This window comes from Salvelinus fontinalis, chromosome 18 (genome assembly GCF_029448725.1).
Source record: "Salvelinus fontinalis isolate EN_2023a chromosome 18, ASM2944872v1, whole genome shotgun sequence".
Lineage (NCBI taxonomy): Eukaryota > Metazoa > Chordata > Actinopteri > Salmoniformes > Salmonidae > Salvelinus > Salvelinus fontinalis.
In genome coordinates this window covers 52052035-52079941 of record NC_074682.1, presented here as the reverse complement: position 1 = coordinate 52079941, position 27907 = coordinate 52052035, and the positions used below count along the sequence as shown (strand labels likewise).

The 27907-nt window shown below is 44.6% G+C and overlaps 1 protein-coding gene across 3 annotated transcripts in view; it reads left to right on the top strand.

The window, feature by feature from the left end:
- The window catches only part of LOC129815736 (integrin alpha-7-like), a 95045-nt gene that overhangs the window by 56631 nt on the left and 10507 nt on the right, over nucleotides 1-27907 (top strand). For all 3 annotated transcript variants that reach the window (XM_055869807.1, XM_055869806.1, XM_055869809.1), the window contains exons 13-18: nucleotides 7268-7451; nucleotides 11249-11403; nucleotides 11679-11756; nucleotides 12002-12104; nucleotides 16756-16974; nucleotides 18391-18507. In XM_055869807.1, coding sequence (XP_055725782.1) covers nucleotides 7268-7451; nucleotides 11249-11403; nucleotides 11679-11756; nucleotides 12002-12104; nucleotides 16756-16974; nucleotides 18391-18507 — 856 coding nt within the window. The remainder of the gene's footprint in view (nucleotides 1-7267; nucleotides 7452-11248; nucleotides 11404-11678; nucleotides 11757-12001; nucleotides 12105-16755; nucleotides 16975-18390; nucleotides 18508-27907) is intronic.

Genomic DNA, 27907 nt, shown 5'->3' with positions numbered 1-27907 from the left:
ATTACCTACATCCAAAAATAACTTCTATACACACCATTATACAGCACCAGTCAAAAGTTTGGACACACCTACTCATTCCAAGGTATTTCTTTATTTTTGCTATTTTCTACATTGTAGAATAATAGCGAAGATATCAAAACTATGAAATAACACATATGGAATCATGTAGTAATGACAAAAATGTTAAACAAATATATTTTATATTTGAGATTCTTCAAAGTAGCCACCCTTTGACAGCTTTGCAAACTCTTGGCATTCTCTCAACCAGCTTCGTGAGGTAGTCTGGAATGCATATAAATTAAAAGGTGTTTGTGGAATTTCCTTCTCAATGCGTTTGAGCCAATCAGTTGTGTTGTGACAAGATAGGATTGGTATACAGAAAATAGTCCATATTATGGCAAGAACAGCTCAAATAAGCAAAGAGAAACGACAGTCCGTCATTACTTTAACACATGAAGGTCAGTCAATACGGAAAATCTCAAGAACTTCGAAAGTTTCTTCAATGCAGTCGCAAAACCCAAGTGCTATGATGAAACTATGATGAAACTGGCTCACATGAGAACCACCACAGGAAAGGAAGACGCAGAGTTAATTCTGCTGCAGAGGATAAGTTCATCAGAGTTACCAGCCTCAAGTTCAAGTAACAGACACATCTACACATCAACTGTTCAGAGGAGACTGCGTGACTCAGGCCTTCATGGTCGAATTGCTGCAAAGAAACCACTACTAAAGGACACCAATACGAAGAAGAGTCTTGCTTGGGCCAAGGAACACGCAGAATGGACATTCGACCAGTGGAAATCTGTCCTTGAGTACAAATTTGAAATTTTTGGTTGCAACCCCTGTGTCTTTGTGAGACGCAGAGTAGGTGACCGGACAATCTCTGCATGTGTAGTTCCCACCTAGAAGCATGGAGGAGGAGGTTTGATGGTGTGGGGGTGCTTTGCTATTGACTGTCTGTGATTTATTTAGAATTCAAGGCACACTTAACCAGCATGGCTACCACAGCATTCTAAAGCGATACGCCATCCTATCTGGTTTGCGCTTAGTGGGACTATCATTTGTTTTTACAACAGGACAATGACCCAACGCACCTCCAGGCTGTGTAAGGGCTATTTGACCAAGAAGAGAGTGATGGAGTACTGCATCAGATGACCTGGCCTCCACAATCACTCAACCTCAACCCAATTGAGACGGTTTGGGATGAGTTGGACCGCAGAGTGAAGGAAAGCAGCCAACAAGTTCTCAGCATAAATGGGAACTCCTTAAAGACTGTTGGAAAAGTATTCCAGGTGAAGCTGGTTGAGAGAATGCCAAGCGTGTGCCAAGCTGTCATCAAAGGGTGGCTACTTTGAAGAATCTAAATGTCTTCACTATTCTTCTACAATGTAGAAAATAGTCAAAATAAAGAAAAACCCTTGAATGAGTAGTTGTGTCCAAACTTTTGACTGGTACTGTATGTCTTTTCCGGACTCTGACATTGCTCGTTCTGATATTTCTTAATTTCTTTCTTTAAACTTTTTAGATTATGTGTGTATTGTTTTGTATTGCTTGGTATTATTACTGCACTGTTGGAGCTAGAAACACAAGTATTTCGCTACACCTGCGATAACATCTGCAAATCTGTGTATGCAACCAATAAACTTTAATTTGAATACCCTCCTGTAGGTTTTTCGCTCCAACCCCAGTTGTAACTAACCCTATTCAGGTTATCCACCAGCTAATTATTATAAGAATCAGGTCTGCTAGATTAGTGTCAGAGTAATCTCGGTTAACCCAGAACTAAAGTTTTGCATAATTGGTCAGCTGCTCGATAGTTCTGGGTCCATGCATGTTAAGAGAAGAGATGAAGAGATTCTAGAACGGGGAACGGAACTGCAATGAGGAGCTCCACCCTCTTTCTTTGCAAATGATGGGCCAAATGTCTCCTCCCCTTCCGAAGGGGAGACGACATTGGTGGATAGTGGTGGAGAATGCGGGCAATCTGACAATGTGGTCAGACCAGGGTTTACGTTTCTGCAGTATCAGCATGGACGAGTTGATAGCTCAGTTCTCTTGGGCCCAAAAAGCGCAACAGGACATTCAGGAACAAAAGCTGGAAGAACAGCATCTACAGAATGTCCGCCTGCTTGAGAAAGTCAGGAAGCTACAAGGAGAAACCCCAGGAGAGGAAGGTCCAAGCGGTTTGTGACTGGCCCGTTCCCCGGTCATAGACACAGTCCTTCCTGGGGCGGGATATTATAGCTGTGAAGAGAAACGCAGACCGAATCACATTCCAATCAGTTTTTAATCAAGCTAATGGAGGATGACGACATTGAGACCTACCTCTGCACTTTCGAATGGACAGCACTCCGGGAAGGATGGCCCAAGGCAAAGTGGGTAAGTCTGCTGGCCCGCTCCTGTCCGGACGCACCAAAATACAGAGGCGCTGCTGAAGGGGACGAGGCCCGAGCCCGGGAACCGTCAGAGAGGACGGAACGACAACCCCACCACCGTACTCCCCAATCCGTCAGTCAGCCTGGATAAAGGACAGCAGACCCGTGGAGAGAAAGCTGGGGGAGAGTCGACCCGCCGCAGACGACCCAAGGCGGATGAAAACCAAAGGAGGTGTTTGAGTGTAGAGCCCGGGGACACCTCGCATGGAATTGCCTGGGCCGAGAGAAGTCGATTCCATCAGCGGGCCCTGGAGACGTGAAGGACCACGCAGTAAACTACATCACCTCCTGTTGGGCACATCGAACCACCGTCACCCATGGTCCCGGTGAAAGTCGGCGGTCACGACATCCACGCTCTGTTGGCTCCAAGGAGTGTGGTAACACTCGTACAAGCGCACATGCTGGCCCAGCCGACCGACCATGGTGAGGAGATGTCCATCTCATGTGTACATGGCGACACACATTGGTATTCGACTGGGCAGGCCACCATTGTGACGCCACAAGGGTGTGGTGGTGCTGTACCTGAGTTGTCGGTACCCCTCCTCGTGGGATGAGATGGTCCACTGTTCACTGCACTGTGGAGACACGAGCTGGGAAAAAGAGTACAAGCCGGCGACTGATGAGAGTGTGGACGGACAGTCGCCTGCGCGACCCGGAAGCAAGCGGTTTCCAACTTCGTGTCTACGGACCCGGAGTCGATGTCCGAGGGGGTGCCGGAACCAACCTCACCTGGTGAACAACCAAAGGAGGAGCCCAACGGTCCCCCTCCTCGATTTCGAGGGACCTGCAGAGACACCTGTCCTGAGCCCCCCGAGGGGATAGTTCCGGACCTCCCAGTGGCCGGTGGATGGCCAGCTTCTTCCGGGGGTGAGTGACTGGCGATACCCTATTTTCCAAATAATCTTTTGTATCAGGTGTCGCACGAACAAGGGGCACTTCGAGAGGTTCTGTTGCAGCCTCGCCGGTACGTCGGAACCGTTCTTCAGCTGGCCCACACCCATTTGTTGGGAGCGCACCTGTGAATAGAGAAGGCCCGGGAACGGATCGCCGCCCGGTTCCACTGGACCGGAATGAGGCGGGCCGTGGAAGACTATTGCCACAGCTACCCGGAGTGTCAAATCACAGCCCCAAAGCACACTTCCGGAACCCGCTGGTTCCCCTACCGATCATCGGAGTGCCGTTTGAACGCATCACCATGGACATAATGGGTCCCCTAGTAAAAACATCCCGAGGACACCGGTAGATCCTGGTAATAGTAAATTATGCCACCCGATATTCCAAGGCCATTCGTCTACAGGTGGATGTCCCCAAGGAAATCGCCTGGGAGCTGTTCCACCTTTTCAGCCGGATGGGCATCACAAACGAGATCCTGACTAACGGATGTATTGAGTTCATGTCCCAACTAATGAAAGAATTGTGTGCTCTCTGGATCTCTGGATCGCTGTCTTTCACCCGCAGACGGATGGGCTAGTCAAATGCTTCAACAAGACACTCAAACAAATGCTGCGCAAGGTCATTTAACGGAACGGGAAGAGCTGGGAGCACCTACTACCCCACCGGATGTTCTCGATCCGAGATGTGCCCCAGGCACCCCCTGGGTTTTCCCCTTTTGAACTCCTTTACAGGAGGAGACCTTGCAGCCTACTGGATCTTGCCAAGGAGGTGTGGGAAGCCCAGCTGAACCCCTTTCGCAGCGTGGTGGAACACGTAGCGACGATGAGGGAGTGGATGACAGCCATATGGCCAGTGGTAAGGAAACATATGGTGAAGGCCCAGCGCACTCAAGCCAAGGTCTACAATCGGGAGATCCAGCCCCGAGAGTTCCAGGTGGGTGACAAGGTGCTAGTTTTAATCCCCACCACAGAAAGTAAGTTCCTGGTAACATGGCATGGGCCGTACGAGGTGACAGAGAAGCTGGGACCGGTAAATTACTGTGTAGGGGAGCCAGGGAGACTGAAACCCCAACAGATTTACCATGTAAACCTATTGAATAGGTGGTACGTGAGGATAGCTTTGGCCATGTTGTGGTCGAAACCTGGGACATTGACTAGTGGTGATCCTGAGTAATAAGGACCTTATAACGGCCCAGAAACAGACACACTCCATTGTGTCCTCCTCCCAGAGCGCTAAGAACCTTGGCGTGATCCTGGACAACACCCTGTCGTTCTCAACTAACATCAAGGCGGTGGCCCGTTCCTGTAGGTTCATGCTCTACAACATCCGCAGAGTACGACCCTGCCTCACACAGGAAGCGGCGCAGGTCCTAATCCAGGCACTTGTCATCTCCCGTCTGGATTACTGCAACTCGCTGTTGGCTGGGCTCCCTGCCTGTGCCATCAAACCCCTACAACTCATCCAGAACGCCGCAGCCCGTCTGGTGTTCAACCTTCCCAAGTTCTCTCACGTCACCCCGCTCCTCCGCTCTCTCCACTGGCTTCCAGTTGAAGCTCGCATCCGCTACAAGACCATGGTGCTTGCCTACGGAGCTGTGAGGGGAACGGCACCTCAGTACCTTCAGGCTCTGATCAGGCCCTACACCCAAACAAGGGCACTGCGTTCATCCACCTCTGGCCTGCTCGCCTCCCTACCACTGAGGAAGTACAGTTCCCGCTCAGCCCAGTCAAAACTGTTCGCTGCTCTGGCACCCCAATGGTGGAACAAACTCCCTCACGACGCCAGGACAGCGGAGTCAATCACCACCTTCCGGAGACACCTGAAACCCCACCTCTTCAAGGAATACCTAGGATAGGATAAAGCAATCCTTCTGCCCCCCCCCCCCCTTAAAAGATTTAGATGCACTATTGTAAAGTGGCTGTTCCACTGGATGTCATTAGGTGAATGCACCAATTTGTAAGTCGCTCTGGATAAGAGCGTCTGCTAAATGACTTAAATGTAATGTAAATGTAAATGTAAACCCTCCGATATTTCATCGATCGGAACACCGCTGTGTTTTCAGAGAAACCGGGCCGAACGACCCTCATTGAACACCACGTCTGCTCCTTCCCCGGAGAAACGGCACGAAAGAGGCCATACCGGATCCAGAGGCCAGAAGGAAGGCCGTGAAGCAGGAGGTGGAGGCTATGCTGAGGATGGGAGTCATCAAGGAGTCCCACGGGGCAGCCCCATCGTGCTGGTGCCCAAACAGGACGGTAGTCTGCGTTTCTGCAATGACTTCAGGGGGGTGAACAACATCAGTTTGTTTTGTACCTCAGCACACTGGACCTGAGCAAGGGATATTGGCAGGTACCCTTGGCAGCCGCCTCCCGGGAGAAGACGGCATTCTCGACACTGGACTACTCATACCAATAGTGGATCCTCCCGTTCGATCTCCATGGAGTTCGACCCACGTTCCAGGGCATGATGGACCGAGTCCTCTGACCCCATCAACAGTATGCAGTGGCCTATTTGGATGATATCATCATCCACAGCCAAGATTGGGTACTGGACGCTCAAGCAAGCCGGGATGACAGCGACTCCCAAGAAACGCAAGCTGATGTTTGAGGAGGTGGAGTACCTGGGGTAACTGACTGGACAGGGGAATGTCAAGCCCCAGGAAAGGAAGGTCCAGGCTGTTTGTGACTGGTGGGATAGACTCATGTCCTTCCTGGGGGAGGCAGGATATTATAGTCGGTTTATCCCCAACTTTGCGGCTATAGTCTCCCCATTAACGATCTGACCAGGGCCCGCCTCCCGAGAACAGTGGTGGTTGGATGAGGCCAAAGCACCTGAAGGAAGCCCTGCGCTCCCATCCGATTCTGATGAAGCCCGATTTCCAGGTACCGATGCTGGTGCAGACGGATGCCTGCGACATGGGACTAGGGGCTGTCCTGTCCCAGGTACACAATGGGGAGGAGCACCCCATCATGAAAATAAGCTGGAAGCTGATACCCAGAGAAAATAAGTACTTGATTGTCGAGAAAGAGCGTCTAGCAGTGAAGTGCCTGTTTGGCACCCACTTCACCCTGGTCACAGACCATGCTTCCCTGGTCTGAATGGCAGGGGAAGTTCACGAACGATTGTGTCACCAGGTGGCTCTTGTCCCATCATCGCTTCTATTTTTCTGTTGTGTACAGGTCAGCGGCAAAGCATAGGAACAGGAATGCCCTATCGAGAAGGGAGACATTCATCGCACTGACGACCGCCCCCCCCGCCCGACAGGGCTAAGGGGGATGTGTGGCGTACCGCGGACAAGCCCCCAGGGGGCGACTCGTCGAGGCCTGGTGACAGACGGAGTCTACATCACGGGCGGTGGCTTCCTCTACTGAACGTTCCAGGTCTTGACGGGTCCTCCGGCCAGGACTGATTGGGGCTGATTGTGGCTGGTCAGTAATCAAGGAGCTGATTGCTCACCAGCCGTACAGGGCCAATAAAGCTACCAGCAGTGCAGCACATGGGAGAGGTTGCTACCGGATAGACATCCTTACACTCCGGTAGAACCTCCTCTGTGTTCTACCCCAGAGGAGACAGCATTCCCCGGAGCACTCCTCATGGAGGAGACCTGGTTCTTTTTCTTTATTGTTTTAAATAAACACCCTTGAAACTGAGGTATCACACTTGTGTCTGATCTGTGTAAAGGTTTAGATCAAACCCCCCGGTGTGCCACACATATCGAACCGCTTCTTTTCTATTTCCTCATTTTTTTATTGATAATTTATTTAACTAGGCAAGTCATTTAAGAACACATTCTTATTTACAAGGCTACCTGCCGCCTCATGCCCCTCTCATTCCGGAGATGGCGAGGAGGTGACGGTGTTCTCTCTGTCTCACCAGAGATCCTATGTCTAACCACTTTATTCCTCTTTTCTATTTCCTTTTTAATCCCTTCATTGCAGGGATGATGAAGAGGTGGCTGTGTTTTCTCTGTCTGACCAGAGGTCTGTGGTGTTGGAGGTGACCGTCACCAACATGCCCTCAGACCCTCTGTCCCCAGAGGAGGATGGAGATGATGCCCATGCTGCCCAGCTACTGGTGACCCTGCCAGACACCCTGTCCTACTCTGGCTTCAGGGGACAACAGGTACACACACCAAACACACACACACACACACACACACACACATATTCACAGTAATGTTCTACCTCGCCTTGTTCCAGTCTGTATCCCCACATCTTAAACATTTTACTACAGTGGGCTAAATCAGAGTCACACAGAGTGTTTCTTGAAAGTCTTTTAAAAAATTGACTTTGAAACAAACGTATACACCTCACACACATGGTTATGGGCTTAAAAAAAGAAGACCTGTCAGATATAGGGATGAAATGTATTCATTTTAAAGTTTTTATTCCAATATTACACTTTACTATACATCACAGAAGACTGAAATATAACTAAACCATTTGACATAGAAACACCAGAATTTCAGCGGTATTTGAAAAACAATTTGATAATTCGACTGCAGGAAAGGTGACTACGATCATTCGTGTTCACAAAAACTCTAAGGCTTCATGCCACAATGACTACCACCCTGCAGCACTCGCATCTATAATCAAAGTTCTTTGAAAGGCTGGTCATGGTACACATCACCTCCATCATCCCATACACCCTAAACCCACTCCAATTTGCATACCGCCCGAACAGAACCATGCAATCTCAATTGCACTCCACACTGTTGGAATGGTCTTCATTGACTACAGCTCAGCATTCAACACCATTGTCCCCTACAAGCTCGTCACCAAGCTTAAGACCCTGGGACTGAACACCTCCCTCTGCGACTGGATCCTGGACTTCCTGACGGGCCAGCCCCTAGGTGAAAAGGGTAGGCAACATCACCTCCGCCACGCTAACCCTCAATACGGGGGTTCCCCAGGGGTGTGTGCTTAGTCCCCTCCTGTACTCCCTGTTCACCCATGACTGAGTGGCCACGCACGACTCCAACACCATCATGATATGAGGGTGGCTGGGCACCAAGAGACCTGGCACTGTGGTGCCGGGACAACAACCTCTCCTTTAACGTCAGCAAGACGAAGGAGCTGATTGTGGACTGCAAGAAACAAGCCCATCCACTTCAACAAGGCTGCAGTGGAGCGGGTCGAGAGCTTCAAGGACCTCGGTGTCCACATCACTAAGGACTTGGTTCACATGCTCGCAATTGCAAAGAAGGCGTGACAGCATCCCCCCCCCCCCAGGAGGTTGAAAAGGTTTGGCATGGGCCCTCAAATTCTCAAAAAGTTCTACAGCTGCACCATTGAGAGCATCTTGACTGGCTTCATCACTGCTTGGTATGGCAACAGCACCGCCCTTGATCGCATGGCCGAGCTCTCTGCCACCCAGGACCTCTAAATCAGGCGGTGTGAAAGGAAGGCCCGTAAAATTGTTAAAGACTCCAGCCACCCAAGCTACAGAATGTCTCTGCTTCTGCATGGCAAGCGGTACCGGTGAATCAAGTCTGACACCAACAGGCTCCAGAACAGCCATAAGGCTGCTAAATAGCTAACAGAATGGCTACAGAGACTAGTTGACCCTTGTATTTATTCCTATTCACACTCACAAGACTCTACACACTACAGGACTCGCATAGTGAGGGTTGCAACTGAGGACAGAGGATCTTTTCACACTTCAGCACTCGGTGGTCCCTTTCTGTGGGCTTGTGTGGCCTACCACTTCGCAGCTGAGCCATAGCAGCTCCTAGAAATGTCCACTTCACAGTAACAGCCCTTACAGTTGACCAGGGCAGCTCTAGCAGGGCAGAAATTTGACAAACTGACTTGTTGAAAAGGTGGCATCCTATGACAGTGCCATGTTGAAAGTCACTGAGCTCTTCAGTACAGGCCATTCTTCTGCCAATGTTTTTCTAAGGAGATTACATGACTGTATACTCAGCCTCTACGTTGCATGACTGTATACACCTGTCAGAAACGGGTGTGGCTGAAATAGACGAATCCACTCATTTGAAGGGGTGTCCACATACTGTTGGCCATGTTGTGTATACACTTCTATCACTCTAGTATCCCTGCACATGTAACAGTATAACTTTAGTACGTCCCCTCGCCCCGACACTGGCGCGAACCAGGGACCCTCTGCACACATCAACAACTGACACCCACGAAGCGTCGTTACCCGTCGCTCCACAAAAGCCGCGGCCCTTGCAGAGCAAGGGGCAACACTACATCTAGGTTTCAGAGCAAGTGACGTAACTGATTGAAACGCTACTAGCGCGTACCCGCTAACTAGCTAGCCATTTCACATCCGTTACACACATTGTAAATATGGTATTGGCACTGACCCTGTATATAGTATGGTATTAACTGACCCTGTATATAGTATGGTATTGGCACTGACCCTGTATATAGCATGGTATTAACTGACCCTGTATGTAGTATGGTATTGGCACTGACCCTGTATATAGTATGGTATTAACTGACCCTGTATATAGTATGGTATTAACTGACCCTGTATATAGTATGGTATTAACTGACCCTATATATAGTATGGTATTGAACTGACCCTGTATATAGTATGGTATTAACTGACCCTGTATATAGCTTCTTACATTCTCGTGTTCTTCTTATTTCTTATTTTGATTTCCACTTTATGTTGTTTTTAGTACTACATTGATTTTGATTACTGCATTGTTGGGTTTGGAGTTTGCAAGAAATTCATTTCACACTACCTGTCCTACTATGGCTTCAGGGGACATCAGGTATTCACACCTAACCCTAACCCTAAACTCGAACTCGAACACTAAACCCTAACTCTAACTCTAACCCTAACCCTGCCAGACACCCTGTCCTACTCCTGCTCCAGGGAAAAACAGGTACACACACCTAACTCTAACCCTAGCCTAAACCCTAACCCTGCCAGACACCCTGTCCTACTCCTGCTTCAGGGAACATCAGGTACACACACCTAACTCTAACCCTAGCCTAAACCCTAACCCTGCCAGACACCCTGTCCTACTCCTGCTTCAGGGAACATCAGGTACACACACCTAACTCTAACCCTAGCCTAAACCCTAACCCTGCCAGACACCCTGTCCTACTCCTGCTTCAGGGAACATCAGGTACACACACCTAACCATAGCCTTAATCCTAACTAGGGGTTGCGGTCAATTCCACAAATTCCATTTAAATGTATTTCTCTCTCTGTGTAAATTCCATTTATTTTCTATTCAAATTCCAGTTCAGTCTTTGAATTCAGAGATATTTTAATTCCTTGGAATTCCAATGTTAGGTAAATTCAAGAATGCAAATCCCAATTCAATATATCCTCAACAATTCCACAAATCCCTATTAGAATGAAATTCCCTCAGGCTGATCATGTCACTGTTCAGACAGCCTAGCTGTACTGGACATATAGGAGTACAGGTTGAAATGATTCAAAACAAATCCTACAGTACATTTTTTATACTATGGTCATTAAATATTGAATTACAATTCAATTCATTTTTAAAAAGTACATGTTTTTACAATTCCAACTCAATTCCAATTTAAAAAAGTCTAAGCAGTCTATTTCCAATTCAATTCCAATTCCATAACTTGAAGATTTTTAAAACTCAAATTTAATTCAACGCAAACGTTTCACTTCATGAGTGAATTGGAATTTGGACTTAACCCGGATCTTAAACCTGCCGGACATCCTTTGCTACTCTTGCTTCAGGGGACGACAGGTATTCACACTAAACGTTTCCATTCCTCTCAGATCTCCAACAGGGTCTAGGAGGTAGGGTCTAGGAATCGATTCTGGACAAGGCTGACATGTTATGCTTAGAGCCAGAAATAACTATATTGGTGATGTGGTCTGGAAAACCTTAGGGCAACTTTGCTTTGCTACATTAGCAGTATAATAACCCTGTGTTTCCTGTTTCCTGTGTGTAGGTGGTGTGCCAGGCCAATCAGAACGGCTCTCAGGCAGAGTGCGAGCTGGGAAACCCTCTGAAGAGAGATGCTATACTGAAATTCTACATCATCCTCAGCACGTCTGCTATCACCATAGAGACCACGGAACTCACTGTCAACCTCCTGTTGGCTACGTAAGTCCTGGCTGAGCAACTCATTTTCATAGTTGGTCTATTTAATGTATCTTAGGTTTCTCATACTGTAAAAAAACACTGTTTATTTTCATATCATGGCAATTCACAAGGTGGATGACTTCGCTTGGTACTAGAGAAATACAACTGTCATTGCACATGGAAGGGAATTGCTACTTTCAATATATGTATTCAAATTGAAATAGTCAAAAATGAAGATAGATTGTTTTTCCAGATTGCAGACAATATGATGTGTGTGTGTGTTGTCTCCTCCTCAGTATCAGTGAACAGCGAGACCTGGCCCCAGTCACAGCCGTGGCTAAAATCATCATCGAGCTCCCCCTGGCTGTCAGTGTGTAAGTCACACCCTCATGTCATTGGTGTGTCAAACTAATTTTGCCCCCGGAGCCCACATTTGGTACAGTGAGTCAGTAGGTCAATACATATTCATTGATATTTAACCCAGGATAGTGACAGTTGCTACTGATTTCAGGGAGTTCTGAGGTACATACAAACAGTAAACAGTAGTACCGTAAGGCTCTCAGGCTCTGTCCAGCTGTCCACTGACCCTATCCGCCTGTCTGTCTCTGTGTTGTTTCAGGCTGGCCAGACCACACCAGCTGTTCTTCAGTGGGGCTGTGAAGGGAGAGAGTGCCATGGAGACCCTGGACGATGTGGGCAGTGCTGTGGAGTTTGAGTTTACGGTGAGAGAAGAGGAGAGGAATCAAAAGTCAATGTAGTATGATAATGGCGGTGTTCGCTTTAGCAATTTCACTGGAATAAAGACCTCCTTCATTCCTGTCATTATTGAAAGAGATCGTGATACCTCACATCTCCAAATAGGGCTAATTAATGTTAGATCCCTCACATCCAAGGCAGTTATAGTCAATTAACTAATCACTGATCATAATCTTGATGTGATTGGTCTGATTAAAACATGGGTTAAGCCTGATGAATTTACTGTGTTAAATGAGGCCTCTCCTCCTGATTACACTAGTGACCATATCCCCCGAGAATCAAGCAAAGGTGGAGGTGCTGCTAACATTTACAATAGCAAATTTATATTTACACAAAAGACTGCGTTTTCGTCTTTTGAGCTTCTAGTCAGTCTACTCAATCACTTTTTATGGCTACTGTTTACAGGCCTCCTGGGTCATATATAGCGTTCCTCACTGAGTTCCCTGAATTCCTATCGCACCTTGTTTTCATGGCAGATAATATTCAAATTTTTTGTGACTTTAATATTCACATGGAAAAGTCCACAGACCCACTCCAAAAGACTTTGAGTCATCATCAAGTCAGTGGATTTTGTCCAACATGTCCTACTCACTGCCACAGTCATACCCTGGACCTGGTTTCGTCCTGTGGAAAAAATATTGTGAATCTCAATGTTTTTCTTCATAATCCTGGACTATCGGACCACCATTTTATTTTGTTTGCAATCACAAGAAATAATCTGCTCAGACCCCAACCAAGGATCATCAAAAGCCGTGCTATAAATTCTCGGACAACCCAAAGATTCCTAGATGCCCTTCCAGACTCCCTCCACCTACCCAAGGATGTCGGTGTACAAAAATCGGTTAACTACCAAACTGAGGGACTAAATTTAACATTGCATAATACTGTAGATGCAGTAGCACTGCTAAAAACAAAAAACATTTGTCACAAGAAACTAGCTCCCTGGTATACAGAAAATACCCGAGCACTGAAGCAAGCTTCCAGATAATTGGAATGGAAATGGCTGTCACGGCTGTCGAATGAAGAGGACCAAAGCGCAGCGTGATAAGCGTACATATTCCTTTTTATTAGGATGACGCCGACAAACACAATAAACAATACAACAACCGTGAAGCTTAAGGCTATAGTGCCAAACAAAGACAACTTCCCACACTGAAAGGAGGGAAAAAGGGCTACCTAAGTATGGTTCCCAATCAGAGACAACGATAGACAGCTGTCCCTGATTGAGAACCATACCCGGCCAAAACATAGAAATACAAAATCATAGAAAAGAAAAACATAGAATGCCCACCCCAAATCACACCCTGACCAAAAAAATAGAGACATAAAAAGGTTCTCAAGGTCAGGGCGTGACAATGGCGCTCCACCAAACTGAAAGTCTTCCGACTAGCTTGGAAAGAGAATGTTGTGCAAAGTGAAGAGCCCTCACTGCTGCTAAAATTATCCTATTGTTCCAACCTAATTGAGGAGACTAAGAACAATCCTAAATGTATTTTTGATACTGTCACAAAGCTAACTAAAAAAATGCATTCTCCGAAGGGGGTATGGCTTTCACTTCATCAGTGATGAATTGATGAACTTTTTCGAAGAAAAGGTCATGGTCATTAGAAAGCAAATTACGGACTACTCTTTGAATCTGCATATTTCTCCAAAGCTCAGTTGTTCTGAGTCTGCACAACTCTGCCAAGACCTACAGTAGGATCAATGGAGACAAGTTTTTTAATCCTATATCTCTTTACACATTCATGAACATAGTCATGGCCTCAAAACCTTCAAGCTGCATACTGGACCCTATTCCAACTAAACTTCTGAAAGAGCTGCTTCCTGTGCTTGGCCCTCCTATGTTTAACACAATAAACATCTCCCTATCCACCAGATATGTACCAAACTCACTAAAAGTGGCAGTAATAAAGCCTCTTTTGAAAAAGCCAAACCTTGACCCAGAAAATGTAAAAAAAACTATCAGTCTACATCAAATCTCCCATTCTTCTCTCAAAAAAAGAAGCTGTTGTGCAGAAACTCACTGCCTTCATGTTGATAAATAATTTACACGAAACGCTTCAGTCTGGTTTTAGACCCCATTATAGCATTGAGTCAGCACTCGTGACTGTGGTAAATTACCTTCAAATGGCGTTAGACCAAGGCTCTGCATCTGTCCTTTTGAACCTAGACCTTAGTGCTGCTTTTGACACCATCGATCACCACATTCTTTTGGAGAGATTGGAACCCCTAATTGGTCTACACGGACAATTTCTGGCCTGGTTTAGATCTTTTCTGTCGGAACGATATCAGTTTGTCTCTGTAAGTTTTGGTGTTCCTCAATGTTTAATTTTAGGACCACTATAGTTTTCACTATATATTTGACCTCTTGGTGATGTCATTTGGAAACATAATGTTAACTTTCACTGCTATGCGGATAATACGCAGCTGTACATTTCAATGAAACACAGTGAAGCCCCAAAATTGCCCACCCTGGAAGCCTGTGTTTCAGACATAAGGAAGTGGATGGCGGCAAATGTTTTACTTTTAAACTCGGACTAAACAGAGATGCTAGTTCTAGGTCCCAAGAAACAAAGAGATCTTCTGTTGGATCTGACAATTAATCTTGATGGTTGTACAGTCGTCTCAAATAAAACTGTGAAGGACCTCGGCGTTACTCTGTCCCTGATCTCGCTTTTGACGAACATATCAAGAATATTTCAAGGACAGCTTTTTTCCATCTTTGTAACATTGCAAAATCTGCGTCAGTCATGCACCCTGAGGTGTAAGGCTGAGAGCTCGATGACACAAAGAGTACAGAGTATAGTCAAACTATCTCATGCACGCATATAGAAAACACGTGATCCTGTGTGGAGAACGAGATGAAACTAGGATAAAAGGTGCCGACTAACTGTGAATTGGTCGTCTCGTTCTGTAGCAACAGCTAGTTATTCTGGACTTCTAGTGAGGTGTCAAAACAACAGGAAATCACTCTAGACAGTTTTTCTGAAGTAGATCAACGGTTCCATGAATTGGGCAAGCAAGTGCCTTTAGCCTGTCTGCCCAGAGGGGGTGTGGTTGCACACCCACACACACACGTATGAACTTTTGGGAATGCAAGAAGCCATACAGCCTTAAAAAGATATTTCAATATACAAGCATTGTCCCTAGAATTTCTAAGCAAACAGCCAGAGGCAGGGCTTTCTCCTATAGAGCTAAATGTTTATGTAATGGTCTGCCTATCCATGTGAGAGACGCAGACTCGGTCTTGACCTTTAAGTCTTTTCTGAAGACTCATCTCTTCAGTAGGTCTTATGATTGAGTGTAGTCTGGCCCAGGGGTGCGAAGGTGAACGGAAAGGCACTGGAGCGGCTAACTGCCCTTGCTGTCTCTGCCTGGCCGGTTCCCTTCTCTTGACTGGGATTCTCTGACACTGGCTTACTTGTGCTCTTCCATGCCGTTCCTAGAAGGGGTACGTCAAGTGAGTGAGTTGAGTCACTGAAGGGATCTCCTGTCCGGGTTTGTGATCCCCCTTGGGGTTCTGCGGTGGAGGAGATCTTCGTGGGCTATACTCATTCTTGTCTCAGGGTAGTAAGTTGTTGGTCTGCGTATATCCCTCTAGTGGTGTGGGGGCTGTGCTTTGGCAAAGTGGGTGGGGTTATATCCTGCCTGGTTGGCCCTGGCCGGGGGTATCGTCGGGCGATGCCACAGTGTCTCCTGACCCCTCATGTCTCAGCCTCCAGTATCTATGCTGCAATAGTTTATGTGTAGGGGGCTAGGGTCAGTCTGTTATATCTGGTGTAATTCTCCTGTCTTATCCGGTGTCCTGTGTGAATTTAAGTATGCTCCCTCTAATTCTTTCCCTCTCCTGCCCTCCCGGAGGACCTGAACCCTAGGACCATGCCTCAGGACGACCTGGACTGATGACTCTTTGCTGTCTGTCCCCAATCCACCTGGTCGTGCTGCTACTCCAGTTTCAACTGTTCTGCCTGAGGCTATGGAACCCTGACCTGTTCACCATATGTGCTACCTTGTCCCAGACCTGCTGCTTTCTACTCTCTCTCTCTAACTGCACCTGCTGTCTCTAACTCTGAATGCTTGGCTATGAAATGCCAACTGACATTTACTCCTGAGGTGCTGTTGCACCCTCTACAACTACTGTGATTATTATTATTTGACCCTGCTGGTCATCTATGAACATTTGAACATCTTGGCCATGTACTGTTATAATCTCCACCCGGCACAGCCAGAAGAGGATTGGCCACCCCTCAGAACCTGGTTCCTCTCTAGGTTTCTTCCTAGGTTCCTGCCTTTCTAGGGAGTTTTTCCTAGCCACCGTGTTTCTAAAAATCGAATCAAATAAAATGTTATTTGTCACATGCGCCGAATACAACAAATGTAGACCTTAGTCCATAGCACTTTGTGACATCTGCTGATGTAAAAAGGGCTTTATAAATACATTTGATTGATTGATTGATAATGTAACACAGGGATATATTTCTATGGCTTTGGACCTTGGAAGATATAAGATACAAAGCTATGCAGTGTTGTGAAGAGAGCAATATATTCATATTCTGGTGTGTTTTTGGTGTGCTTTTTTCATTCAGTTACCTATTCAACCCTTCATGTTTTGATCAGGTGACCAACACCGGGCCGTCCCTGCAGACTCTAGGCTCCGCCTTCCTCAACATCATGTGGCCTCACGAGCTGTCCAATGGGAAGTGGCTCCTGTACCCCACTGCTCTCCACTTCCATGGCCATCCAGAAACACACTGTACCCCCCACACCTCCCTCAACCCACGCAAGTTCTCCCACAGTTCTCCTTCTGACGACCAGCCACAGGCAGCAGGCCTGAAGGTAGGATTTTAGTGGTCTTGAGCCATAAGGGGTTCCATAAATGGAGAAAAATATTGTCCATAAATTTTTATTTTTTATTTTTATTTCACCTTTATTTAACCAGGTAGGCAAATTGAGAACACGTTCTCATTTACAATTGCGACCTGGCCAAGATAAAGCAAAGCAGTTCGACACATACAACAACACATAGTTACACATGGAGTAAAACAAACATACAGTCAATAATACAGTGAAAATAAGTCTATATACAATATGAGCAAGTGAGGTGAGATAAGGGAGGTGAAGGCAAACAAGATATATATATAAATAAATAAAAAATACATATAAAAAGGCCATGGTGGCGAAGTAAATACAATATAGCAAGTAAAAAAAAAAAAAAATAACACTGGAATGGTTGGTTTGCAGTGGAAGAAGGTGCAAAGTAGAGATAGAAATAATGGGGTGCAAAGGAGCAAAATAAATAAATACAGTAGGTAAAGAGGTAGTTGTTTGGGCTAAATTATAGATGGGCTATGTACAGGTGCAGTAATCTATGAGCTACTCTGACAGCTGGTGCTTAAAGCTAGTGAGGGAGATAAGTGTTTCCAGTTTCAGAGATTTTTGTAGTTCGTTCCAGTCATTGGCAGCAGAGAACTGGAAGGAGAGGCGGCCAAAGGAAGAATTGGTTTTGGGGGTGACCAGAGAGATATACCTGCTGGAGCGCGTGCTACGGGTGGGCGTTGCTATGGTGACCAGCGAGCTGAGATAAGGGGGGACTTTACCTAGCAGGGTCTTGTAGATGACCTGGAGCCAGTGGGTTTGGCGACGAGTGTGAAGCGAGGGCCAGCCAACGAGAGCGTACAGGTCGCAGTGGTGGGTAGTATATGGGGCTTTGGTGACAAAACGGATGGCACTGTGATAGACTGCATCCAATTTATTGAGTAGGGTTTTGGAGGCTAATTTGTAAATGACATCACCGAAGTCGAAGATTGGTAGGATGGTCAGTTTTACAAGGGTATGTTTGGCAGCATGAGTGAAGGATGCTTTGTTGCGGAATAGGAAGCCGATTCTAGATTTAACTTTGGATTGGAGATGCTTGATGTGAGTCTGGAAGGAGAGTTTACAGTCTAACCAGACACCTAGGTATTTGTAGTTGTCCACATATTCTAAGTCAGAGCCGTCCAGAGTAGTGATGCTGGACAGGCGGGCAGGTGCAGGCAGCGATCGGTTGAAGAGCATGCATTTAGTTTTACTTGTAAATAACCCCATTGGACAAAAACGGGTACACCTCCTCACACTCATGCGCTAAAGCATAATTATATTGTTTGCCTAACACAAAGTATTGTTGTGGTTTCATGAGATGTAAAAAAAATATATATATATTTGATATACGTGATGTAATTTGTGTTGTCCTCTGCTTCATGTCCCTGTGAGCAGGCCAGCAGGAAGGGGCGTTCCAACCCAGAAGAGGAGGACCATGTGATGACCAAGGGCAGTCTGGGTAGGACTACGCCTGCTGTGGCTGCCTCAGAGAGACGCAAGTCACTCAAACTGGTGAGAGAGAGAGTGAGGGACGGACAGAAAGTGAGAGTAAGAGAGATGGCAGAGAAAGAGAGGGACAGGGAAAGGGGGATACCTAGTCAGTTGTACAGCTGAATGCCTTCAACTGAAATGTGTCTTCCGTATTTAACCCAACCCCTCTGAATCAGAGAGGTGCTGGGGGACAGGGAACAAGAGGGATTACAATGGGGTTGTAACCATTGTTGGGGAAGCTACTCTGAAAACATAGTTTACCAAGTTACCAGTTACTTCACACTGGAAGAACTTAAGCTACACTAAAGCTACAGTGGTAAGAATAAGTATGTGAACCTTTAGGAAATACATGGATTTCTGCATAAATTGGTCATAACATTTGATCTGATCTTCATCTCGGTCACAGCAATAGACAAACACAGTCTGATTAAACTAATAACACACAAACAATTTTATGTTTTCATGTCTTTATTGAGCACACCGTGTAAACATTCACAGTGCAGAGTGGAAAATGTATGTGAACTCTTGTATTTAATAACTGGTTGATCCTCCTTTGGTAGCAATAACCTCAACCAAATGTTTTCTGTAGATGCGGATCAGACCTGCACAACGGTCAGGAGGAATTTTGGACCAGTTCTCTTTACAAACTGTTTCAGTTCAGCAATATTCTTGGGATGTCTGGTGTGAGCTGCTCTCTTCAGGTCTTGCCACAGCATCTCAATTGGGTTGAGGTCAGGACTCCAGAAGGAGTATTTTCTTCTGTTGAAGCCATTCTGTTGTTGATTTACTTCTGTGTTTTGGGTTGTTGTCTTGTTGCATCACCCAACTTCTGTTGAGCTTCAATTGGCGGAGAGAAAGCCTAACATTCTCCTGCAAAATGTCTTGATAAACTTGATGATAGCAGGCTGTCCAGGCCCCGAGGCAGCATAGCAGCCCCAAACCATGATGCTCCCTACACCATACTTTGCAGTTGGGATGAGATTTTGATGTTGGTGTGCAGTGACTTTTTTTCTCCACACAAAGTGTTGTATGTTCCTTCCAAACAACTCAACTGTAGTTTAATCTATCCACATAATATTTTGCCAGTAGCAATGTGGAACATAAAGGTGCACTTTTGCAAACTTCAGACGTGCAGCAATGTTTTTTGTGGACAGTGGTGGCTTCTTTCGTGGTGTCCTCCCATGAACACCATTCTTGTTTAGTGTTTTACGTATAGCAGACTCGTCAACAGAGATGTTAGCATGTTCTAAAGATGTCTGTAAGTCTTTAACTGACACTCTAGGATTCTTCTTAACCTCATTGAGCATTCTGTGCTGTGCTCTTGCAGTCATCTTTGCAGGACGGCCACTCCTACGGAGAGTAGCAACAGTGCTGAACTTTCTCCATTTATAGACAATTTGTCTTACCGTGGACTGATGAACATCAAGGATTTTAGAGATACTTTTGTAACCCTTTCCAGCTTTATGCAAGTGAACAATTCTTAATCTTAGGTCTTCTGCGATCTCTTTTGTTCGAGGCATCAGGCAATGCTTCTTGTGAATAGCAAATTCAAATTTTGTGAGTGTTTTTTATAGGGCAGGGCAGCTCTAACCAACATCTCCAATCTTGTCTCATTGATTGTACTCCAGGTTAGCTGACTCTTGACTCCAGTTATCTTTTGGAGAAGTCATTAATCTAAGGATTCACACACTTTTTCCAACTTACTCTGTGAATGTTTAAATGATGTATTCAATATAGACAAACATACAATAATTTGTATGTCATTAGTTTAAGCACACTATGTTTGTCTATTGTTGTGACTAAGATGAAGATAAGATCAAATTTGATGACCAATTTATGCATAAATCCAGGTAATTCCAAAGGGTTCACATACTTTTTCTTGCCACCGTATGTGTACACTCGTAGAAAAAAGGTGCTTTCTAGAACTAAAAATGGTTATTTAGTTGTCCCCATAGGAGAACCCTTTGAAGAACGCTTTTTGGTTCAAGTTAGAACCCTTTTGAGTTCCATGTATAACCCTTTCCACTGAGGGTTCTACCTGGAACCAAAAGAGTTCTAACTGGAACCAAAAACGGTTCTACATGTAATCCACACTTAAGATAATACAGTTTACTGAACTAAAGCTACTTTGTGATATGTTATCATATCTAAATCTGAAACGTCATAGACTACAAATCGTAAGAATAGATCACTTTGGAGTCAGATTTGAACAAAATGTGTCATTTATCCTATTAATCACATAAACAGAAGTGAGAAATAGGCAGGTCTGATCTACACCGCTACATGGTAAAACAGTAGTGTGTAGTTCTAGTAGTTAGCTACACCGCTACATGGTAAAACAGCAGTGTATAGTTCCAGTAGTTATCTACACCGCTACATGGTAAAACAGTAGTGTGTAGTTCCAGTAGTTAGCTACACCGCTACATGGTAAAACAGCAGTGTATAGTTCCAGTAGTTAGCTACATGGTAAAACAGTAGTGTGTAGTTCCAGTAGTTAGCTACATGGTAAAACAGCAGTGTATAGTTCCAGTAGTTATCTACACCGCTACATGGTAAAACAGCAGTGTGTAGTTCCAGTAGTTAGCTACATGGTAAAACAGCAGTGTGTAGTTCCAGTAGTTAGCTACACCGCTACATGGTAAAACAGCAGTGTATAGTTCCAGTAGTTAGCTACACCGCTACATGGTAAAACAGCAGTGTATAGTTCCAGTAGTTAGCTACACCGCTACATGGTAAAACAGCAGTGTGTAGTTCCAGTAGTTAGCTACATGGTAAAACAGCAGTGTGTAGTTCCAGTAGTTAGCTACACCGCTACATGGTAAAACAGCAGTGTATAGTTCCAGTAGTTATCTACACCGCTACATGGTAAAACAGCAGTGTGTAGTTCCAGTAGTTAGCTACACCGCTACATGGTAAAACAGTGTATAGTTCCAGTAGTTATCTACACCGCTACATGGTAAAACAGCAGTGTGTAGTTCCAGTAGTTAGCTACACCGCTACATGGTAAAACAGTAGTGTATAGTTCCAGTAGTTAGCTACACCGCTACATGGTAAAACAGTAGTGTGTAGTTCCAGTAGTTAGCTACACCGCTACATGGTAAAACAGCAGTGTGTAGTTACAGTAGTTAGCTACACCACTACATGGTAAAACAGTAGTGTGTAGTTCCAGTAGTTAGCTACATGGTAAAACAGTAGTGTGTAGTTCCAGTAGTTATCTACACCGCTACATGGTAAAACAGTAATGTGTAGTTCCAGTAGCTAGCTACACCGCTACATGGTAAAACAGTAGTGTGTAGTTCCAGTAGTTAGCTACACCGCTACATGGTAAAACAGTAGTGTGTAGTTACAGTAGTTAGCTACACCGCTACATGGTAAAACAGCAGTGTCTAGTTCCAGTAGTTATCTACACCGCTACATGGTAAAACAGTAGTGTGTAGTTCCAGTAGTTATCTACACCGCTACATGGTAAAACAGTAGTGTGTAGTTCCAGTAGTTAGCTACACCGCTACATGGTAAAACAGCAGTGTATAGTTCCAGTAGTTAGCTACACCGCTACATGGTAAAACAGCAGTGTGTAGTTCCAGTAGTTAGCTACATGGTAAAACAGCAGTGTGTAGTTCCAGTAGTTAGCTACACCGCTACATGGTAAAACAGCAGTGTATAGTTCCAGTAGTTATCTACACCGCTACATGGTAAAACAGCAGTGTGTAGTTCCAGTAGTTAGCTACACCGCTACATGGTAAAACAGTGTATAGTTCCAGTAGTTATCTACACCGCTACATGGTAAAACAGCAGTGTGTAGTTCCAGTAGTTAGCTACACCGCTACATGGTAAAACAGTAGTGTATAGTTCCAGTAGTTAGCTACACCGCTACATGGTAAAACAGCAGTGTGTAGTTCCAGTAGTTAGCTACACCGCTACATGGTAAAACAGTAGTGTGTAGTTCCAGTAGTTAGCTACACCGCTACATGGTAAAACAGCAGTGTGTAGTTACAGTAGTTAGCTACATGGTAAAACAGTAGTGTGTAGTTCCAGTAGTTATCTACACCGCTACATGGTAAAACAGTAGTGTGTAGTTACAGTAGTTAGCTACATGGTAAAACAGCAGTGTGTAGTTCCAGCAGTTAGCTACACCGCTACATGGTAAAACAGTAGTGTGTAGTTCCAGTAGTTAGCTACATGGTAAAACAGTAGTGTGTAGTTACAGTAGTTAGCTACATGGTAAAACAGTAATGTGTAGTTCCAGTAGTTATCTACACCGCTACATGGTAAAACAGTAGTGTGTAGTTCCAGTAGTTAGCTACACCGCTACATGGTAAAACAGCAGTGTGTAGTACCAGTAGTTATCTACACCGCTACATGGTAAAACAGTAGTGTGTAGTTCCAGTAGTTAGCTACACTGCTACATGGTAAAACAGTAGTGTGTAGTTCCAGTAGTTAGCTACACCGCTACATGGTAAAACAGTAGTGTGTAGTTCCAGTAGTTAGCTACACCGCTACATGGTAAAACAGTAGTGTGTAGTTCCAGTAGTTAGCTACATGGTAAAACAGTAGTGTGTAGTTCCAGTAGTTAGCTACACCGCTACATGGTAAAACAGTAGTGTGTAGTTCCAGTAGTTAGCTACACCGCTACATGGTAAAACAGTAGTGTGTAGTTCCAGTAGTTAGCTACATGGTAAAACAGTAGTGTGTAGTTCCAGTAGTTAGCTACATGGTAAAACAGTAGTGTATAGTTACAATAGTTAGCTACACCGCTACATGGTAAAACAGTAGTGTGTAGCTACAGTAGTTAGCTACATGGTAAGACAGTAGTGTATAGTTCCAGTAGTTAGCTCCAGTAGTTATCTACACCGCTACATGGTAAAACAGTAGTGTGAAGTTCCAGTAGTTAGCTACATGGTAAAACAGTAGTGTATAGTTACAGTAGTTAGCTACATGGTAAAACAGTAATGTGTAGTTCCAGTAGTTAGCTACACCGCTACATGGTAAAACAGTAGTGTGTAGTTCCAGTAGTTAGCTACACCGCTACATGGTAAAACAGTAGTGTGTAGTTCCTGTAGTTAGCTACACCGCTACATGGTAAAACAGTAGTGTATAGTTCCAGTAGTTAGCTACACCGCTACATGGTAAAACAGTAGTTTGTAGTTCCAGTAGTTAACTACACCGCTACATGGTAAAACAGTAGTGTGTAGCTACAGTAGTTAGCTACACGGTAAGACAGTAGTGTATAGTTCCAGTAGTTAGCTCCAGTAGTTATCTACACCGCTACATGGTAAAACAGTAGTGTGTAGTTCCAGTAGTTAGCTACACCGCTACATGGTAAAACAGTAGTGTGTAGTTCCAGTAGTTAGCTACACCGCTACATGGTAAAACAGTAGTGTGTAGTTCCAGTAGTTAGCTACACCGCTACATGGTAAAACAGCAGTGTGTAGTTCCAGTAGTTAGCTACACCGCTACATGGTAAAACAGTAGTGTGTAGTTCCAGTAGTTAACTACACCGCTACATGGTAAAACAGTGTATAGTTCCAGTAGTTAGCTACACCGCTACATGGTAAAACAATAGTGTGTAGTTCCAGTGGTTATCTACACCGCTACATGGTAAAACAGCAGTGTGTAGTTCCAGTAGTTAGCTACATGGTAAAACAGTAGTGTGTAGTTCCAGTAGTTAGCTACATGGTAAAACAGTAGTGTGTAGTTCCAGTAGTTATCTACACCGCTACATGGTAAAACAGTAGTGTGTAGTTCCAGCAGTTAGCTACACCGCTACATGGTAAAACAGTAGTGTGTAGTTCCAGTAGTTAGCTACACCGCTACATGGTAAAACAGTACTGTGTAGTTCCAGTAGTTAGCTACATGGTAAAACAGTAGTGTGTAGTTCCAGTAGTTAGCTACACCGCTACATGGTAAAACAGTAGTGTGTAGTTCCAGCAGTTAGCTACACCGCTACATGGTAAAACAGTAGTGTGTAGTTCCAGTAGTTAGCTACACCGCTACATGGTAAAACAGTAGTGTGTAGTTCCAGTAGTTAGCTACACCGCTACATGGTAAAACAGTAGTGTGTAGTTCTAGTAGTTATCTACACCGCTACATGGTAAAACAGTAGTGTGTAGTTCTAGTAGTTAGCTACACCGCTACATGGTAAAACAGTAGTGTGTAGTTCCAGTAGTTAGCTACATGGTAAAACAGTAGTGTGTAGTTCTAGTAGTTAGCTACACCGCTACATGGTAAAACAGTAGTGTATAGTTCTAGTAGTTATCTACACCGCTACATGGTAAAACAGTAGTGTGTAGTTACAGTAGTTAGCTACACCGCTACATGGTAAAACAGTAGTGTGTAGTTCCAGTAGTTAGCTACATGGTAAAACAGTAGTGTGTAGTTACAGTAGTTAGCTACATGGTAAAACAGTAGTGTATAGTTCCAGTAGTTATCTACACCGCTACATTGTAAAACAGTAATGTGTAGTTCCAGTAGTTATCTACACCGCTACATGGTAAAACAGTAGTGTGTAGTACCAGTAGTTAGCTACACCGCTACATGGTAAAATTGTAGTGTGTAGTTCCAGTAGTTAGCTACACCGCCACATGGTAAAACAGTAGTGTGTAGTTCCAGTAGTTAGCTACATGGTAAAACAGTAGTGTGTAGTTCCAGCAGTTAGCTACACCGCTGCATGGTAAAACAGTAGTGTGTAGTTCCAGCAGTTAGCTACACCGCTACATGGTAAAACAGTAGCGTGTAGTTCTAGTAGTTAGCTACACCGCTACATGGTAAAACAGTAGTGTCTAGTTCCAGTAGTTAGCTACACCGCTACATGGTAAAACAGTAGTGTGTAGTTCCAGTAGTTAGCTACACCGCTACATGGTAAAACAGTAGTGTGTAGTTCCAGTAGTTAGCTACACCGCTACATGGTAAAACAGTAGTGTGTAGTTCCAGCAGTTAGCTACACCGCTACATGGTAAAACAGTAGCGTGTAGTTCTAGTAGTTAGCTACACCGCTACATGGTAAAACAGTAGTGTGTAGTTCCAGTAGTTATCTACACCGCTACATGGTAAAACAGTAGTGTGTAGTTCCAGTAGTTAGCTACACCGCTACATGGTAAAACAGCAGTGTGTAGTTCTAGTAGTTAGCTACACCGCTACATGGTAAAACAGTAGTGTGTAGTTCCAGTAGTTAGCTACACCGCTACATGGTAAAACAGTAGTGTGCAGTTCCAGCAGTTAGCTACACCGCTACATGGTAAAACAGTAGTGTGTAGTTCCAGTAGTTAGCTACACCGCTACATGGTAAAACAGCAGTGTGTAGTTCCAGTAGTTAGCTACACCGCTACATGGTAAAACAGTAGTGTGTAGTTCTAGTAGTTAACTACACCGCTACATGGTAAAACAGTAGTGTGTAGTTCTAGTAGTTAGCTACATGGTAAAACAGCAGTGTGTAGTTCTAGTAGTTAGCTACATGGTAAAACAGTGTATAGTTCCAGTAGTTATCTACACCGCTACATGGTAAAACAGCAGTGTGTAGTTCCAGTAGTTAGCTACACCACTACATGGTAAAACAGTAGTGTGTAGTTCCAGTAGTTATCTACATGGTAAAACAGTAGTGTGTAGTTCCAGTAGTTATCTACATGGTAAAACAGTAGTGTGTAGTTCCAGTAGTTATCTACATGGTAAAACAGTAGTGTGTAGTTCCAGTAGTTAGCTACACCGCTACATGGTAAAACAGTAGTGTGTAGTTCCAGTAGTTATCTACATGGTAAAACAGTAGTGTGTAGTTCCAGTAGTTAGCTACACCGCTACATGGTAAAACAGTAGTGTGTAGTTCTAGTAGTTAGCTACATGGTAAAACAGTAGTGTATAGTTCCAGGAGTTAGCTACACCGCTACATGGTAAATCAGTAGTGTATAGTTCCAGTAGTTAGCTACACCGCTACATGGTAAAACAGTAGTGTGTAGTTCTAGTAGTTAGCTACACCGCTACATGGTAAAACAGTAGTGTGTAGTTCTAGTAGTTAGCTACACCGCTACATGGTAAAACAGTAGTGTATAGTTCCAGTAGTTATCTACACCGCTACATGGTAAGACAGTAGTGTGTAGTTCTAGTAGTTAGCTACACCGCTACATGGTAAAACAGTAGTGTGTAGTTACAGTAGTTAGCTACATGGTAAAACAGTAGTGTATAGTTCCAGTAGTTATCTACACCGCTACATGGTAAAACAGTAGTGTGTAGTTACAGTAGTTAGCTACATGGTAAAACAGTAGTGTATAGTTCCAGTAGTTATCTACACCGCTACATGGTAAAACAGTAGTGTGTAGTTACAGTAGTTAGCTACATGGTAAAACAGTAGTGTATAGTTCCAGTAGTTATCTACACCGCTACATGGTAAAACAGTAGTGTGTAGTTACAGTAGTTAGCTACATGGTAAAACAGTAGTGTATAGTTCCAGTAGTTATCTACACCGCTACATGGTAAAACAGTAGTGTGTAGTTACAGTAGTTAGCTACATGGTAAAACAGTAGTGTGTAGTTCTAGTAGTTAGCTACACCGCTACATGGTAAAACAGTAGTGTGTAGTTCTAGTAGTTAGCTACACCGCTACATGGTAAAACAGTAGTGTATAGTTCCAGTAGTTATCTACACCGCTACATGGTAAGACAGTAGTGTGTAGTTCTAGTAGTTAGCTACACCGCTACATGGTAAAACAGTAGTGTGTAGTTACAGTAGTTAGCTACATGGTAAAACAGTAGTGTATAGTTCCAGTAGTTATCTACACCGCTACATGGTAAAACAGCAGTGTGTAGTTCCAGTAGTTAGCTACACCGCTACATGGTAAAACAGTAGTGTATAGTTCCAGTAGTTAGCTACACCGCTACATGGTAAAACAGTAGTGTGTAGTTCCAGTAGTTAGCTACACCGCTACATGGTAAAACAGTAATGTGTAGTTCCAGTAGTTATCTACACCGCTACATGGTAAAACAGTAGTGTGTAGTTACAGTAGTTAGCTACACCGCTACATGGTAAAACAGTAGTGTGTAGTTCCAGTAGTTAGCTACACCGCTACATGGTAAAACAGTAGTGTCTAGTTCCAGTAGTTAGCTACACCGCTACATGGTAAAACAGCAGTGTGTAGTTCCAGTAGTTAGCTACACCGCTACATGGTAAAACAGCAGTGTGTAGTTCCAGTAGTTAGCTACACCGCTACATGGTAAAACAGTAATTAACTACCGGAAACACTACCAAGAGTTGAATTTAGTTCAACTACCATCAAGCCACTGTAAAATGTAGTTAAATTACTGGTTGAACTAGACGTAGTTCACTACTCCATAACACTGGTTATAATCAGGCCAGCGCCATAGAAAACATCCCATAGTTCACTACTCCATAACACTGGTTATAATCAGGCCAGCGCCATAGAAAACATCCCATAGTTC